The 18,159-nt window shown below is 40.9% G+C and overlaps 1 protein-coding gene across 1 annotated transcript; it reads right to left on the bottom strand.

Moving 5' to 3' along the window:
* Nucleotides 1–5,403: 5,403 nt before the first annotated feature.
* LOC147452029 (uncharacterized) lies at nt 5,404–9,420 on the bottom strand. The gene has a single exon (XM_086517857.1). It carries the CDS (start codon nt 9,107–9,109, stop codon nt 6,785–6,787), a length of 2,325 nt encoding a protein of 774 aa, XP_086373983.1. The 5' UTR covers nt 9,110–9,420; the 3' UTR covers nt 5,404–6,784.
* Between the last annotated feature and the right edge of the window lie 8,739 nt (nt 9,421–18,159).

The following is an 18,159-nucleotide window of genomic DNA, read 5'->3' as shown; positions in this document are numbered from 1 at the left end:
TGCTAAGCAATCAACTTTAAGTGTCTCCAAGTGCTTGAAAGTGCTAAGTAAGTATATGCATGACAATGCTTTATAGTGATTGAGAGTGCTTTGTTATGCTTGTCACTGTGACTCTAATTGTGTCTTATGTATCACAAAGAGACTTCCATGTGCGTTTCCAAGAGGCTCGTCCTAATATAAGGATCTCCCTCAAATGCTTTGAGGGTCTAAATCCATACTTCGTGTGCAAGTTAAAGGACCACAACACTTGTTGTTGTGAATACCATGTGCAAATTGTTTACTTCAAGGAAGCCTTGAATCACATGTGTTAGGAAAAATATTGGCTACATGGGTGGTCATGCAATTGAAATTCCCATGATGGAACATTATAGTGCACGACATCCAATTCCACCTTTCAAAGCTTGACATGCCTATGGGAGCTTGTATTGTGTCCAAAGCCATTGACTATGCTTTTCACCATAGATCATGTCTTTTGGGTATGTGTCCAACATTGTGGCATTGAAAGGCTCGCATTGTGTCCAAGCGAAAAGAGCAATGACATCTCTAGGCTAACTATCAAGTTTTTTAACAATGTTGGTATGCAAGAGGTAGATGAAAAAGGTGGAACAAAAATGCAAAAAGATCATGTTGTTCACCAAGTCAGCTCGAGAAGATTTACTTCCTTTCTTTAAAGCCACCTGACACTTTGTTTGTGCAGCATTGTTTTCTTTTGTAGTGTCAAAAGTGACATTGAGTGTGGTCTGATGGTGTAAATAACTTTATGAAAAGAAATTAAATACACTTCATTGAAATCACTTGAAAGCCTTGCTAGCATATTGAACCATAATAGAATGTGAAAACGAATCACATTTAGGTACAAACAATAAAACATTTTCATTAACAAATCATAGCCTTGCTATATGCATAGACAACCATCCGTTAAAGTTGTTTAATAGTACTTGTAACCCTAGAAAGTATTACTTGGTATTTGATAATTTTTTGCCACTAAAATTGTTCCTGATACTACATGTTTACAATGGTCTAATAAACGGATTTCACCAATACCTAGGGACTCTATCACTCGAGACACATTATTGCAGGAACAAGCACCGTTATCAACCCCAAAGACTCATATTCTCCACATGTGGAATATGTCTCATATAATGATGTTAAGAAATGTGACATCCATCAAGTACAAATGTACTTGCAGTTGGAGGTAACAAAAAACACTCAGTAACATGAGTGTGAGAGACCCTCATGAACCTCAATCCACACTGGCTAAACCAAACTCCATGAGTTCCTAGACAATGTTGCACACCTTATGACTAACAACATGTGCCAAATGAAACCCTATCATATAGGTCTATAACTATTTCAATAGGGAGTGAAGTCATGATTGTATCATAATGAACAGTTAAGAGAGAGAGTGACAGGTTACAAATATGGTACCTGGTATCCTACTCTCCCAAAATAATTTGCTCCTACATGATCTTTCCATGTGTCTAAAGAGTGAAGTGGATGAAAGCCACTCTAGCATATGCATCCCACTTGGAAAACTCAATCAAAGCATATTTAGAAATGAAACTAAACCAAATCATATGCTTACTATAAGGTAGAAAATATCTTATACTTACCCGGAGGTCAAGTACAAAGATACATTACCGAAAGTTCAACCTCAAAACCCCAATATTTCTTTGAGTTGTTAAACACTAAATTAGAGATTAATGAAAATAAATTAATATTTAATTGATGACCTTGGATGTTAGCTTGGCAATCCAAATGCCTTGGTTAGATTCTATAAAGAAACTACTTCAACGATCACTTAATTTTGCAAATCAGAACCCCTTGGTTAGATTCTGTAAAGAAACTGCTTAAACTATCAGTTAACTATGACCAGTATAGTCTATCGTGTCACCAATAGTGATTGTAATCAACTTGACAAGGTGAACTTATTGAGAGCATCTTTTCTTAAGAGTACAATTTTGAAGAGTCCAATTAGTGATTCTCAATACTTATGGAATGATTTTTTATTAGCTCGGTCATACCCCTGAAAATACTGTTTCTATACACAATTAGTGATATAAACTAAGAAATAGATCCTCTCAAGGTGGAATCGTATTTGCAGCTAGATCTTAAACCAATCATATCTCCCCTTGAAAAGAAGAGAAAGATTCCCGACACCAAAAAGAAGTTAGTATACAAGATTTTCTTTTGGTTTTTAAAGAAGAGATTACCTGCCTTGAGGCTCTATTAGCATATTCAAGATATCCCATGAACTAGTTGCTTGATCGGGAGGCTATGTCTGCCTGTTACACACAAAAACCATCATATGTAGTGCGTGCACCTTCTGCATATAACCAATGATATACAATGCACACTACTACAATTATATGCAATGAACATAAGCATCTTCAATTGTTATTGAGTAGAACATTACCGCTATGGGTAACCCCTGCAACAACATCAATAGGAGAATCATTAGTAAAAATAATTGGAAACCAATAAGATCTTATCGTGTCTTAAAGAATTGTGCCTTTCTAATGCATGTGAAGACCACATCAAGTTGAATCCACCATGATCAGTAGGAGGATAATGATGTCCTTGGCAGAGTAGCTGGTGTTATAGTGAAAGCGTAAACAATGATGGGGTGGAATTACCTCCACCTTACTGGCATAACATGCATGCAAATTAGAATAATAAATTGATAACCCTTGGCTACAATGACGACCTCAATCATTTGATCCGATACCATAATGTCTTGCATAAGCTATACTAGCATGGATGCATCACAATTCGATGTTGCCAAACATAAATTTTGAGCTTATATTCGCATTTTTCCAATGCCCAAACCTATCTGCCATTGCCCTTGATCCTAAGTTAAGGACCAGTCTTGGCTCTCAAAGCACTTTGCTTTGCAAAGCAGAAGAGTGATTTTGGCTAGAAACATGATCAAAATGGAGCAATCCACAAAAACATGCCAAGCATAGTGTTTATATGTGTTTGAGGGTTGAACGCAAAAAAACAAGAAGAACTTGAGATTGGCTAACCGTGTTGCCCATTTGTAGCTAGTTGTCGCAAAATCTAGAAACACATGCTCGATCAAGAGTGAATTTTAGTTTAATTTTGTTGTTTTTGCTTGAATCTGGCTCATAGCCATGTATGTTGATAGGCTAAGAGCTGTCGTATGTACAATGTATGCCCGCTTAGCTTGGTTTATACTGACACCTAGTGAAATACCATTCAGGCCTGTTGCAAAATCCCCCAAGTTTGTATGCTGATGGCATATTCCAAACTTTGGAAGCTTTTATGCACTATACCTAAAATTGAATCCGTGCTCACATAAGGATATTGTAAGAATAAAACATGATGGAGTTTTTGTTCCAATAGCTAACGGATGCTCCTATTGACATATAGATGGCATGGCAAAATAAAATCGACCTTGTTGATCATTCACACATAATCGACCTTCTTGAATTGTACGTCTTATTGAAAATTGTAAAATTACCTTGGATTGCCTAATGTTGAAAGGAGATAGCTCAGGAACTTAGCTATCAAAGTTCATCTAACTTTCAAGCCTTTCTTGACTGAAGCAACGTTTGCTTGCCAAGATGACATTGTAGAAAATTCAAAATTGGAAACTTAAATTTAAGTTGCTTACCGACTTGCTTGAATCACCTTCCTTGGCATAGGAATTTGTAGCACATCAGAGTGGGGTTTGCGACTTGCCTTGAGGATGTGGGGGGAGGGGTGGGAAACCTCCCTTGACCACCCTAAGGTCCAAAAATTACAGAAGAGGGTGGCCTTGGGTGTGAAAGGGGAGCTCCAAAACTATGGAGCAACGTAGAGGAGCTTAGGTCGAAAGAGAGAGAGAGTTGTCGACACGTAGAGTGCTTAGATGAGAGCACTTAAGAAACGAAAAGGAGTGATTAAGTCTGTGCGAGTCCAAGGAGAGCAGCCTCTTGAGATTTGGTGCATGCTGCATGTAGCCTCGTGTGTGTGCTAGAGATCATGCACGTGCCCACCATAGCCACAAACTTGTCATGGAACCTTCGAAGGAAGAGAGAGAGAGAGAGAGAGAGAGAGAATGCAATTTTTTTTAATGCAAAAAGCTTGCGTGAGAGATTGGGGACAACCACATGCTCATAACCACCCAATCATCCTATATATAGACCCTTGATCCTAGCTATATATAGACCCCTTAATTGCATGTGTGTCGTGGCCCTTGGCCCATCCCTCGGCTCGACACATGGAAAGTATCGGAAACATTGAAAAGGAAAACATTAATAGAACTAAAAAAACGGTTTATGAAGTACTAAAGCAGTGCACATGCAAGAACTGGCTTCCATGATCTGCCATTTTTAGTATCTTAGAAACTTCAACCCGCCATGACATTTTGATACAATCTATTGCGTTAGCATGGTTCTCACATAAAAACGTACATATTCCACATAAGACACTTTCATCTTGAAAACTAGAGTGGTTCTAAGACATCCACAAAGGAATGTTCATGTAGCATTGTTAGTTGTATAAGATATTAGGTGCCATAAAAATCAAGGTATAATCATGTTAGGATATTTGAGCCATAACTATGTAAATGAGAGTGACTTCTAACGTCATACAAACTGTGAATTTGAGATGATTGGCAAAAAATGAGCTTTTAACCTTTTTGTAAACATAAGAAGGTGGAATTCATAGTCCTAAAAACGCCAAGTTTTTTAAAGATCACAAGCCAACTTTGTGGATACCAAATTCTTCCAAAAGCCATGAAGCATCTCTTGTGAAAATTCTTGAAAGTTGCTTAGGTAACAAGACATTGTGAAAATTCTTGAAAGTTGCTTAGGTAACAAGACATAAAAGTGTCTGATTACCAACCTAGTGGTTGAACCTTGCTGCTTTTATATAGTTATAAAGCTTATGTTGGGCTTAAATTCTGTTAAAGTTTATGCATCTCAAGTGAATGCCCAATGTGGTCCCATTATTTATTTTGTATGGTAGATATTTATTTTACTTATTTGACACGATTCTCGGCAGGGCAATTTTGGGGGGTTACCTAAGGAACCCCAAGTTGCCCCCATTGTATAATCATCTAATTCTTTAACGAAGTTGGTGGTTCTCTCTCTCTCTCTCTCTCTTGCGCGCGGCGCACTTGTCGATTTTGACAAATTCAAGTAGCACGGCCAGTGACTTTGTTCCTTTCTCAAGGAACCTCTAATTTGAAAAATGTACAACTAGACACTTAACCATATTCTAACTAGATTTGCAGTAAAGCTGGCATTGATCGTGCATCTACCATTGTTGGCCAATGGACTCCCCATCACTCTAAATCTTCTAACCTTAGCCAAATGGATGCCTCTCAAGGGTACATTTGGTAGGGTAAAGTTGTGTAAAGAAAATGGCATATACTAACTTTGCATTGAGCCTACATAGCAAGGATACTATCTTCTCTTTGTGATTCTTCAATGAAATGGCACAAGGGTGTGTTTAGCAGGCTCGTCAACACTCGTATCAGCAATCGCCTCTGATTAACCCCACAAATGGTAAATAAAGAACTTGATTGAAATCTTGTTAAACTAGGGGACAAATAATGAATCTGTAGGAAAATCATTTCCTTTAACAAACTGTAAGCAGCAGAGGCCACTTGCTCATCACAACTATGAAGAAGGAAGCTTGAAGTGGGGAAGCGGAAGGTTGCTGTTTCTTGAATCGAGCCACATACTCCGAGAGCTCTACCACAAAAGCATGCCTCAGTAAACAAAGTGTGGCCTTAATCCTGTGGCAAAATGCACGTCATGTGCCTTAAGAACTTTGGTCGATAGTGGGAACACCCCGCCGGTCTCGCAGATTAAGCACAACTAATCTGGCAACATCTCTTCAAACCAGAACCAAACAAGTTTTCTGAGAGTCATGGCTCTATGTAAAAGCTTGAGGTTGGCACACCGAGTAAGGGACAAAACAAGATGCTATTGCATAAGCCATTAAGAGAATTCTAATATTTGCTCCAAGCAATAACCAGCACCCAGACTTGGCGCATTTCTTTTCGCTGCATTTAGAACCTTCAAGAGATGCATCATTCGATCGCGCAATAGTTGCCCTCATCTTAAAACTGTATATTGTATGACATTTTAGAAAGTCATGCTTGGGTACATGCATGACAACAGCCTGGTATAGTCATTTTACCACAACTCAGTGTCGTATGAAAAGACCTTTGCTTCTATCAACTATGGGCTGCATAGGCCCTCCTGCTCAATGGTAACATGCAGGCAAGCAAGAAGCAGCAAAGCAGTGGTGGTATGATGAGTGGGGCTGCATTCTCTTCTCAACTAGCCACAATGTTCGGCAGTGGATTTTAAGTGCCGTGTGGACTAAGGTGGCAATCTCACAACTCACTCTCAGCCTAGCCGCTTTGCTTCCCTGGTTTCTGCAAGTCAAAACACACTAGCTAAATTATCTTCAAGAGCTCTGGATATGGCATTCCTTGATAGCCTCATTCTGGCAATAGTCTTCTAACAAAGTGCACTTTCTGTGGAAAATCCAGCTTGTGTACACACGTGACCACACCCTCATTATCATGCATTCAACCACATCATTCTAGCAGCAACTCCCTGCAACATTGACACCATGTTGCAAGACCTACCTTGCACTCTCATTGGGTGTTCTGCAAGTAGCTGATTAAGGTATAGAAGCTGTCATTCCCTTACAAACATCATCACATGGAGCACAAAATGGGAATGAATGCATTCGAGACAGGCAAGAATCGTCATTGCCTGTGTCTGTGGCTTCAAATCTGCTCTATATGTATCAAGACTCACTTGCGCTTTTTTTTGGGACCCTTCTGCATTGAACTACTTACAATGTCCTTAGTCCTTCTATTTGGCTCACAACCATATTGGCTCATGTTATTAAAAAGGTCAAGTGCCTCCTCTACTTCATCAGCCTTGAATAAGCTTGCGATAAGAGAGTTGAAAATGACAACATCAGGTTTAATACCTCGGGCTTTCATCTCTTTCAACAACTTCAAAGCCTTCTCGAACTTGCGAGCCCTTCCAAAACCATCGATCATGATGCTATACATCACCAAATCTTTGTGAGTTCTCTTCCCCTCTTCAAAAATTGGCAATGCTTTTTCGACTTGCCCCGCATTTACCATGGCTTTCAGCATTGTCCCATACGCAATTGGGTCTGGTTTGCATCCCTTTTTCTTCATTTCTTTGAATAGATGAAATGCATCTTTTACCTGCCCTGATTTGCCTAAAACTTGAATCATAGTGCTATACGACACCACAGACGGTTCAACCCCCCCTTTGCGCATCTCGTCAAAAATTTGCCTGCACCTCTTCAAGTCCTGCATTCTGCCATACATTTTCAACATAAGGTTGTATGTTCCAGCATCTGCAAGGGAAGACCTTCTCATGTCTTCGAAGACTTGGCAAGCCTTTTCTACGTTTTTGTCTGCACTATACTTCTCTATCAAATCATGGAATGCGACAATATGTGGGGCACATTCATCGGTCTGCATGACCTTATAAACTTGTCGAACAAGATCTGGCTTGTCTAGTGCTTTATAGGCATTGACCAAAGCGAAGTAGCTCCCCTTGCTTGGCTTTAAACCAGCAGACCTCATCTCCTGCATAACCTCCAAAGCCGCATTGGCCTTGCCAGCTTTGCTAAGGTTCACAATGAGAGCATTGTACACATAGTCATCCGGAGAACCACCTAGCTCTTTAAGCCCCTTGAACAATTGTTGCGCTTCATTCATCCTGCCCGCCTTGCCTAGGCCGCTGATGAGGTAAGCATAGGTGAAGTTACTGGGTTTAACACAAGAGTCCACCATGTGATCTAGAAGCTTAATCGCCGTGTCGATTTCATTTGCTTGCACCAAAACCTCTACGAGCGTGTTGTATGTGGTCAAGTTAGGCTTCCAGCCTTTCTCCTCCATGTCATCTATTACCAAGCACAATTCTTCTGATTTTCCACTCTTTGCCAGGGCCTTGACTAGAAAATTGTACGTGTTCATATTGGGCACCTCCCCTTTCTCTTTCATACTCTCGTACACAGCCAATGCATCAACAGGTCGTTGCACTCTCCAATATGAATCAATTAGGAGGTTGCAAACATAAAGGTTAGGAAAAAAGCCTCTATCAAGCATCTTGTTATACATGCTATCAGCTTGTTCCTGATATCCTGCTTTCACTAGAATGTCAATGATCCCATTATAAGCACGTGAATCCGGAGTGCAGCCATACTGCTCCATGCTTTCAAAGGCCGTAACTGCATCTTTGTGCATACCCACATTAGCATACGCCCTGGCAACTACATTGAAAACGTTTGGAATCAGCTCAATTTTTTCTTTCAGCATATCCTGCAAAAGAGACCTGATGGTTTGTGCATCCTTGGCAACTCCAAGGATTTCAAACATCTTACTGTATGTAAACGCATTATGCTTGAAGCCCTGCTTTTGTTGGAGCCAAGAGAAAAAACCTAATGCAGCACTAGCGCTTGATGTCGATTTAAGAATGGAAACGACATGATAAGAATTCAAATAAGTGTCTAATCTGTTGAGATCATCCACAACAGAGGGACCCCAAGACCGTCCAGAAAGAATTCCCATCACTTTCTCGACAATCTCATTGAAATCAGACCCTCGGTAGCTAACAAGTGATGCTTGTGCTTGAAGTGGGGGCCAAGCATACTCTGCTGCAGTATGGCCATCCTCTTCGACATCCCACGGAGATGCCGAAGAGGAAAGAGCGCCTTTTTTTTTGGCTAGGCTCTCCCCTATTGTCCCTTCAGAGGGATGAGCACAGGTTGCTTCAGCTACGTTCTCTGATGTCATCTCTGCAGGCAATGTGGCAATCTCTTCTGATGTTGAAAAGCTTCGTCGTGCTACATGCGAGGATAATGAGCTGAAAATGCAAGAATTGGGGAAATGGTGCCCTGCTCTACTTTTGGTTTCTGCATACATAAGTCTCCTGTTCGCCACAATATGACTACAAAGTTGCCACGCCTCTGCAACAGGATCAAAGTGCCCTGATCTCTTCTCAAAAGCTGCACCTTCCCGTAATAGCGATGGCGTCCAAAGGAGCTTGCTACGTCTCACATGCCTACCACTCTGCCGAGCGGCTTTGATCATGTTGTTGCTACTTTGCTGGACATGCACAAAAGGTGCGTGTAACAAGGTTTATGCATCTCTGCACAAGAGTGGGTCATGGGTTCAAGTGCAGCCAGGCTACCACAGCTATGAGAGTACGACCATGGATACAAATTTACCAAAGAGTTCTCAAAACATCCTTTAAGAACAGCATTAGAAAGGGCTTGCTTTTGCAAACTTTCTCGAGGCCGTAATCAGTTGCACGATATGAAGTGAAAGAGGATTGATATAAGAGAACTCTTGAGGGAATGAGCCAGGGAACCAGTCCTCCACCAAGGGGATATGAGTTTGAGATCAAAGTCCATCTACTTTCAGCCTTGGAGCTCTAGGGTATAATTTTGTTTTTCTACAATTAGTACAGGCAATGTTTACAGGTTTTCTGTACAAATTTCTAGTGGTTGACTTCTCACCAGTTCTAAGAAATCCTATAGTGACACTTCCCTATCTAACACATGATCTATCAGAGTTGGGCATCATTTTAGTCATTTTGGGCCATTATTTCTACCATCGGATCTTTTATGGATGAGCTAGGTTCACCATATTTGTTAATTTTGCAACAAGCAGTGAGTGATTTACAACGTTATACAAGTGATATGCCTATATGCCATGGTGAGCTTAGGCAAGGATCTTCCAAGAGCAATGACATAGTCCAACAGTGAAGGCTCTAAGAAATATTTTGGAGATATTTTGGCACATGCTTCACGTACATTGGGCTTTGGTGACAACGGCACTTAGTGGCATGGGTGTCATTGCAAGGCACTTAAGGGTATGGGCTTGAACCATTGAGGTCGCCAATGTAGCCAAGGGCTTATCCATTGCAATCAGACCTACAAGTTTAACAAAACACATGGTGTTGTTATACAAGTGGAAGGTTTTGCTAGATTTTTTTGCATATGTGATTTTTTCTAAAGGATATTCAGTGACATTTATAGGAATGTCCATTCTTTTTTTAAAATTTATGGATTGAGTTTGGGTACGCATAACAATCCTTATATTCTTCATGAGTCGGATGCAACATATATTCTCCTCTACATTTTATCAACAAAGTGCTTTTTATTTCCAAAAGCATTTCAGTCTACCATAAGAAGATGTTTACCATGCCCTATTCTACAAGTTATAGGAATGTCCATTCTTTTTAAAAAAAATTCTGGATTGAGTTTGGGTACGCATAACAATCCTTATGTTCTTCATGAGTCGGATGCAACATATATTCTTTATCAACAAAGTGCTTTTTATTTCCAAAAGCACTACATTCTACCATAAGATGATATTTACCATGCCCTACTCTAGAACTTCTAGGCAGATTTTTTATCAATTGCAACAGCATTAATGGGACACGGATTCACAAAGGTCTCATCTTCTATCTTCAGACTTGGCTCTGATTTCATTTCCTACAGCAAAGTGCTTGCCAAGATTGTTTCGCTAATATTTGGAAGGAATAAGCACCTCCCCCTGTGGGCCCTCTAGTGTGTCGAAAAAAAAGAATTTTGCAAGTTTTTAGGCCCTTATTATGCCATTGGCCCTTGCTTTCAACCTACCCATGGTGATGTCAGTCCACACTACCCATTTTTGTGCTCTTTTTTGTCGTGCTACCTCTGACTACCCCTTGCTACGGACAATTGTGCCTTCACTTGCCCATTTAGGCCATTTCTAATAGCCGCCTTCTCTGTTCTACTCAAAGTCGGTGCACGGATACCTAGTCCGTTCATGTTGCCTACAGACCACAGCCGCTACCTACGTCATCAACAAGTACCTCGCACTGCCCTAGGCCCCATATTATTTTGCCCCGATTTTTCACCTTCATATTGTTTCCTTGCCTTTACATCTTCAAATTTTGTGAAGGAATCTCAATTATTTCCCACAAAAATACTTTCTCTGAAGTTGGGGAACCTATTGGGTGTCAGCTTTATGGTTTCTTATCCGAGGTTATGGACTATGGTATGTCTGTTGGCTAAGAGCAAGGACAATGTGTACTCTCAATTTTGATTTTCTCTCATCAATAATTACTTTGCCACTTCAGGTGCATCTTAACCAAAGTGCAAACTAAGATCATTTTCACTATATGTTGCGGTAGATGTGTTTTCAATTTAGTTTTTCACATCAATATTTTTCTTTCAAAATATTTTTATGTATATAGGAGTACGCACAAGCATGGGTTATATGGCTAATCTAAGTTTTCTTATAAGCCTTACTATTCCAAAACATTGCGGGTGTGTTGTTTGATGTTAGCTTTGATCACATCTAGGGTCACCTTTGGCTACTCAAACTAGAGTCAACATGAAGCCGTAAGGGTACATAGCTTTAAGCAAAGGGATTTGGGTTCAATTATTATGCAGCTATGATTGGGCACATTGTAACCTCCATTAGATTGTGGAGTTAAGAAGTTGTAGGGATCCCGTTAAGTTAAGTAGAAGTTGTAGAGATCCCGTTAAGTTAAGTAGACATTGTAGGGATCCCATTAAGTTAATTAGACACACTCCACAAAGGGCTCTGCTTCTTTCACAAGAACAACACTAGTTTACATCAAGGGGGGGCGGAAGGGGGTGGCCAAGGCCAGCTAGGCATGCAATTCAAGGTCTCCTAGACATGGGTGAGGAAGCCTATAAGAGGAGGTGGTTGGGTGGTGAAGAGCATGTGTTAGTCCCTTGTCCTTCCAGTGTGGCTTCCCTTCTTTATGAATTTTGAAGAGACATTGTGCCAACTATCTACTTCCATATGGCTCTCACTTAGTATTTGCACATTATACTTTTTTAATATTTTGCAAAAACTTTGTAGTATGAAAAGTTTAATCTATGCTCTGCCTTTTTTTTAGCTCCTCAAAGGCAAGATTTTTGAGGTGCATACATATTGAAATAGAGATGTTACTCATTAGGTCAATGCTTCTGTCTACATTAGTGCCTTACAAATTTTAGAGATTGACTTAACTGTCACAAGTGTATACTTTAGAGAATCACATTTTAAAACTTGCTCATAAATTAGGCCAATGCACGGCTACGCTTGAAGATTTCTTAACCCATGGATACTAGTCCTTTCAGACTGGTCAATATGGCCCCATCGCCGCCTTTGGCAACGGATTGTGGATATAGGAAAATCACAACCCCCCCTCACACACACATCCTTCACTTTTGATCAGATTAGATTGTTGATAAGGATGCTGCAATTTTGATTAGATTAAATGATTTCTAAGGTTTTATTTGAAGTGATCATTGTGTGACACGTGGAGGAGGTTCTCTCATTGATTGAAATTTTTAAGCTCCATAAAGGAGTAGTAGTAGAGCAGGTTTGCTTCAATGCTTGAGTCTAAAAGCATTAAAAAGAAACAAGCTTGTGTAATATAGCATGGTCCAAAATAGCAGTGGGGCAAGCAATGGCCGGAATCAAGATGGGTGACAATTGTTAAGAACATTTGGTGCCCACATGGGATGAACATTTTTCTATGGAAGGTACTTTGGGGAGCCTTACCGACTCATGTGAAGGTCCTAGCCAGAGGTATTGGTTCCGATATATGCTCACAATGCATAGTTGCAAGTGAGGACCTCCCTCACTTATTTAAGGAATGCCCGACAATTTGTGGCCTGGTAGAGAGGATTTACAAATGGGTGCAAAAGACATGGAAGATTGGGTTCTTCAAGAATGATCTCTTCCTAGGTGGGAAGCACGTGGGAAGGTGTTCAAGAGCCAGCCACTTCTTATCAGCAAGAAAATTGTTAGATTCTGCTACTCCAAGCATGTATGGAAAGCCAAGAACTATCGATTTCTTCGCGAACACTCGTGAAACAGCTAAGTACATGGAGATCATACAAGAAATCAAGGAAGTGATTGTTGTTAATGGGAAATGGAGGAACTTTGATGAGCGAAACAGGACTATTGGTGCCGGCAATGTCTCACCCACATGGGTAAGTGTATACGCCTTGTCCAACCACATGTCTTTCCTTTGTCATGGGGTGGCCCCCATTTCAACCGATGTAGTTATGGTAACTGGGAGACGTCATGGCTCGACACGAGCATGACTAGTATCTGTAATTCTTTTGGGCTACTAATACAATTCACTCACAATCGTGGAATTTGCACCCAAAATAAAATAAAATAGCATGGTCTAATGTTAAAGACAAAGCCAATGGAAATGGAGGTGGGGATGTGAAACAAACAATAGGTTTGCATTTTCTTGAGCGTAGATGGCTACCATGCAACGCAAGCAGCAAGGGCCATGGCTCTAGGTAATGACCATGTGTATTCTCCTACGCTTGGGCAGCATACAAAAGAATTGGGTTACCACATCAACATCATAATCACATCTTGCCTCTCTTTGTGTTGTATTGGTAGCCAATCTTGCAAGAGAGAACGCAGTAGGTTTCGCTGCACTTCTTAGGATAGTTGGCTATTAACACAGCAAGGAGCTAACATGATCAGGTTAAAGGCTGTAATATGGCAAATTGCGATAGAGAGATCTATGGTTTTGCAAGTTCTATCACGATCCATAAATAACATCAATTTTGGAACTTTGGAAGTTGGTTGGCTTTTAGGCTATGCATTGTATGCAACTTGGGAATGGACAAGTATATTTGGCATGTCACTCATCACTCATGACAAGTTGCTCCTAGCTGATCGGGTGGTCTAGCGACCATTCATCATCAACACTACTCAAGAAACATGAATATTTATAGACAATTCCTCTCCCCAATTTTTCAAAGAGGAAATACTAGATATTTTACCTATTTTTCACATTTCTACACCATTTTTCTTAGTTCTTAGGCCCTTTCCTCTTTCTCCTATTTGGAATTATTGAAAATTCAAGCATCACGATCGTAAGTTGAGACACACTTTGCCTGAACTCTCTCAAGTTGTAGACTTGCGACGTGGCTAAATTGTAAGGTGTGCTAAAGAAGCGACAAGTAAAGTGTAGGTGAAAAAGTGGGTCCAAAGCTATTATAGGCCTTGATTCTGTAATCTTAATGAATCATTAACAAACAATCTCTCTCTCTCTCTCTCTCTCTCTCTCTCTCTCTCTCACACACACACACACACACACACATGCATTCATACATGATTGCATACACGCACAAAGTGGGATGCAAGATGTATATAAAGCCTATGAAAAATATATATACTTTAAAACAAATAAATGTGTTAGATATTTTAGTAATTAGATATAAGGCTTATGTAGGATGGTTCGGTTTGGTTGAAAACAATTTTTGCACAAGGGTGTCTACCATTGTGACAGCAACTAGACAATACTACGTATTCCCTTCCCCCCCCCAACCAAAACGCACTCACACGTACACCACCACATGGGAGGGGATAAGTTGTTCGACTAGTAAGGTTAGACATTCGAAGTGACACCTCTCTCAGGGGGGGGGTTAAGAGCCAAAACTAATTGCTCCTCAAAATTGCGCACCTAGTGCAGGAAGGGGAGCAAAACAAAATAGACTTACACGGGGGTGTTTATATGAGGGATAAGGGGATGGAGCTCTAACTTTGATGGATGTGAAACTAGATGCGTAAGTGGTAATAACTTATAAGTGAGTTATGCGAAAGAATAGCTACCTCCATCCAATACTTAACTAGGGGTGTAGTATCGAATGCATAGGCGGGTAGGTAATGAAGAGTCCACATACCATAGTAATAGGGTCTCAGAAAGCCCGCTCTATCTCTCCCTCTCTCTTTTTTGGCTAATTGTTGTAGTCAAATCTCTCGGGATGATCATAGCATAATGGTTGCTTATTAAATTAGTCACTATAAATTTATGTGCGAGTCAAAATGGCTATAAGAATAATAATAAGGGTCTGAACCGACTGGGGCACTTATGGGACAGTGACACCAAGAGCTGGAAAACCACTGAACTTCTGGTAACCCAATTCCAACTTAATAGCTTGGAGGTTTTGCTAGTCAACAAAGTGATGAAAGAGCTTGACAGTGTAGTGATGCCAATCTGTGACTCGGAGTTTGACTGGAATGCCTGGAAATGGCCCGGAAGCAGCCTCTTATGGAAACCCTATTCTAAAGGCATTTACCATACAATGATGCTAAAGAAGAATTGGTCTAGCCCCCTTAACAAGATATAGAAAAAACAATGGTCGGAGGAAAGGTGGGAGCAAGTAATGGAGAACATCTGGGCGCCAAAGGTTCCCCATTACATGAAGGTATTTCTATGGAAAAGTAATTAGGGTGCTCTTCCGACGAGGGTGAAGATTTAGGAGAGAGGGATAGGGATAGATTGATGCCTGGGGTGCAGGATGGCTAGTGAAGATCTGACCCACCTTTTTATGGAATGCCCAGCTATCAGAGGCCTTCCAGGAAAAATTTGCAAGTGGGTCCAAAGAACATGGAAAATTGGTTTTTTCAAGAGTGATTTACTCCTTGGAGGTAAGAACTTGGGTAGTCCTGCCCTCCTCATCTGCACTCAAATTATCACATTTTGCTTTCTACATAATGTAAGCAAACAAGGAACCGCCATGTGTTTGAAAGAGTTCCTGAGGTGGCAAGCTTCTCAGAAATTATACAAGAAAGCAGAGTGCTAATATGGACGCTCGGACGCAAGCAAAACTTGAATGATTGATCTAGGGTTACCTATGCCTTGTTGTCAGCAGAATGCTTAGGAAAGGGGAAAATCATGAAACCAAAAGATTAGTGAAGAACATGATAATTAACCTTGTGTATCAAGGGCATGGGGGTAGGTCGTCAGGGGTGGCTCCCCAGATAGCTGATGTAAGTTTGGCCTCTGGATGGTGTCATGGCTCGGCATGAGCATAGCAAGTTCTTGTAATTTTTTGAGATGATCAATATAATTCACTCACAATTGTGAGTTTTGCTATAAAAAATATATATTAAAAAAAGAATTAGGGCAACCTATAGCTTGGAAGCGAAAAGAACACTTTTTGAGTGCATGCCTATAGATAGTGGCTAAGGAGGTGATGATGGAATGACCTATCCACCTTAGTCAATGAGAAGAAAATATAAACACCGAATCAAGATTAACAAGTAGACAATCTCAATCTCACAATCTACCGACATGATCCGGAATTTCAATGAGAAAATGAGCTCAGAAAGCAAAAAAAAAAAAAAAAAGGAAGGGGAGAATTCCACTAGCCCTAGACAACATACTAGACCTTATGAAATATTAATCGGAATGCACAAAACATCATGATTCATTGTTCCGACTAGTATAAAACGGCGTCGCCTTCGACAGCGACATGGCCCCTCTTATCCTCAAACCCCTTGCTTCCACTGCCTATTCAAAGAGGGTTTTGGACCACTCGCCAAAGTTATGAGATACCAGGATCAACAATGCTTTGGACTATTTTTTAAGGAGCTACCAGACAGTAAGAGACACTCACAGAGGGAGATCATTGATTTCTTTAGACTACATACGCGGCATTCAAATGAGCAGGCATTACAACAGACTTCAGAGTCCACATGCATACACACTTGCATGCGTCTATATGCAAATTTAACAGCACCATGGCTGACTTAGCGAGTGCTGCCAAACTCCATGTCATTAGCACCACCTTGTCCGCTTGAGATAGCAATATTGTAGGGCATAGTAGCTATGCTTCCTGCTTCCCAACCTAAACTTAGCTGGTTCTCCCAACCTAGACACCGACCTGTAGTCACCTTGCCTTGCTAGAGAGAGAGAGAGAGAGAGAGAGAGAGAGAGAGAGAGAGAGAGAGAGAGAGAGAGAGAGAGAGAGAGAGAGAGAGAGTATCAATGCCCACCACCCTTTTTTGTTTTCAAACCGAAGGACACCTCTTATATACAGATATAGAGAGAGAGGAGGGGGGGGGGGGGGGGGGGGGGGGGGGGGGGGGGGGGGGGGGGGGGCCTTTCCTTGAATAGCAACACCTAAGAGGTTGTGAGAGGTAATTGAGAGCAATGCAGAGTGCACAATACGCACAACTGTTGGGATAAAAAAAGATAGAGAATGTTGAAAAAACAATTGAGGTCGCATTTTTTGACGTGTGCCTCCTTCACTCCTTTTGTGGTAGCAACACCTATCCCTTCTCTCTCTCTCTCTCTCTCTCTCTCTCTCTCTCTCTCTCTCTCTCTCTCTCTCAATCACAGTAGAGAACTCAGAATTTTCTAGCATGACATGGGAGACATCTAGTACGACTATTTACAGAGACGGACATTGACGATGCTCTTTAGCGCATCGATCTTTCTCGGACAATGCCGGGCATCGAACAATGCCCAATGCAGTGCATCCTTGGGCATTGATGATGATGATGATAATGATGTTAGTTTTTCACTTGATGCACAACTGCTGTGATAAAAAAAGATAGCGAACGTTGAAAAAACAGTGGAGGTTCCATTTGTTGATGTGTGCCTCCTTCACTCCTTTTGTGGTAGCAACACATATCCCTTCTCTCTCTCTCTCTCTCTCTCTCTCTCTCTCTCTCTCTCTCTCTCTCTCATACTCACTGTTGTCTCGTCGAGCGACTTGGGTTTTCTTTACTTATCCATGTTTGCATCGGGTGTGACTCGGCCCTTATTTTGAGCTGGGGCTCACATTAGTGCACTCTCTCTCTCTCTCTCTCTCTCTCTCTCTCTCTCTACATGGACACAAAGCCAATGATTTGGTGCTCATTGCAATGTGCTCTCTCTCTCTCTCTCTCTCTCTCAATTCCTTGCAGAGCGCTCATGACTATTCTAGCATGACATGGGAGACGTCTAGTACGACTATTTATAGAGACGGACATTGACGATGCTCTTCAGCGATCGATGCAATACTTTCTCGGACAATGCCTGGCATCGAACAATGCATGATGCCGTGCATCACGACATCCTTGGGCATTGATGATGATGATGATAATGATTTTAGTTTTAACTTTACTTCATTTTTATTTTGTGATGAGACATTGTATTAGATCCACCAAGATTGTATGAGTTTGGTCTTATAGGTCATTTTGGCCCTTGGCCCTTTGAAGACGTTTAATATAACATTTCATTTTGTTTCATTTCATTCTCCCCTAGTTTTGTCTTCCACGTTATTGCATCTATATGTGAGTGCTCTCTCTCTCTCTCTCTCTCTCTCTCT

The sequence above is a fragment of the Adiantum capillus-veneris genome, chromosome 8 (assembly GCF_014529385.1).
Source record: "Adiantum capillus-veneris isolate H3 chromosome 8, ASM1452938v2, whole genome shotgun sequence".
Classification (NCBI taxonomy): Eukaryota; Viridiplantae; Streptophyta; class Polypodiopsida; order Polypodiales; family Pteridaceae; genus Adiantum; species Adiantum capillus-veneris.
This window is presented reverse-complemented; position numbering and strand designations above follow the sequence as displayed.

Excerpts from the sequence above, each read along its gene's own strand:
- LOC147452029 (XM_086517857.1), bottom strand. The coding sequence starts at position 9,109 with ATGATCAAAGCCGCTCGGCAGAGTGGTAGGCATGTGAGACGTAGCAAG.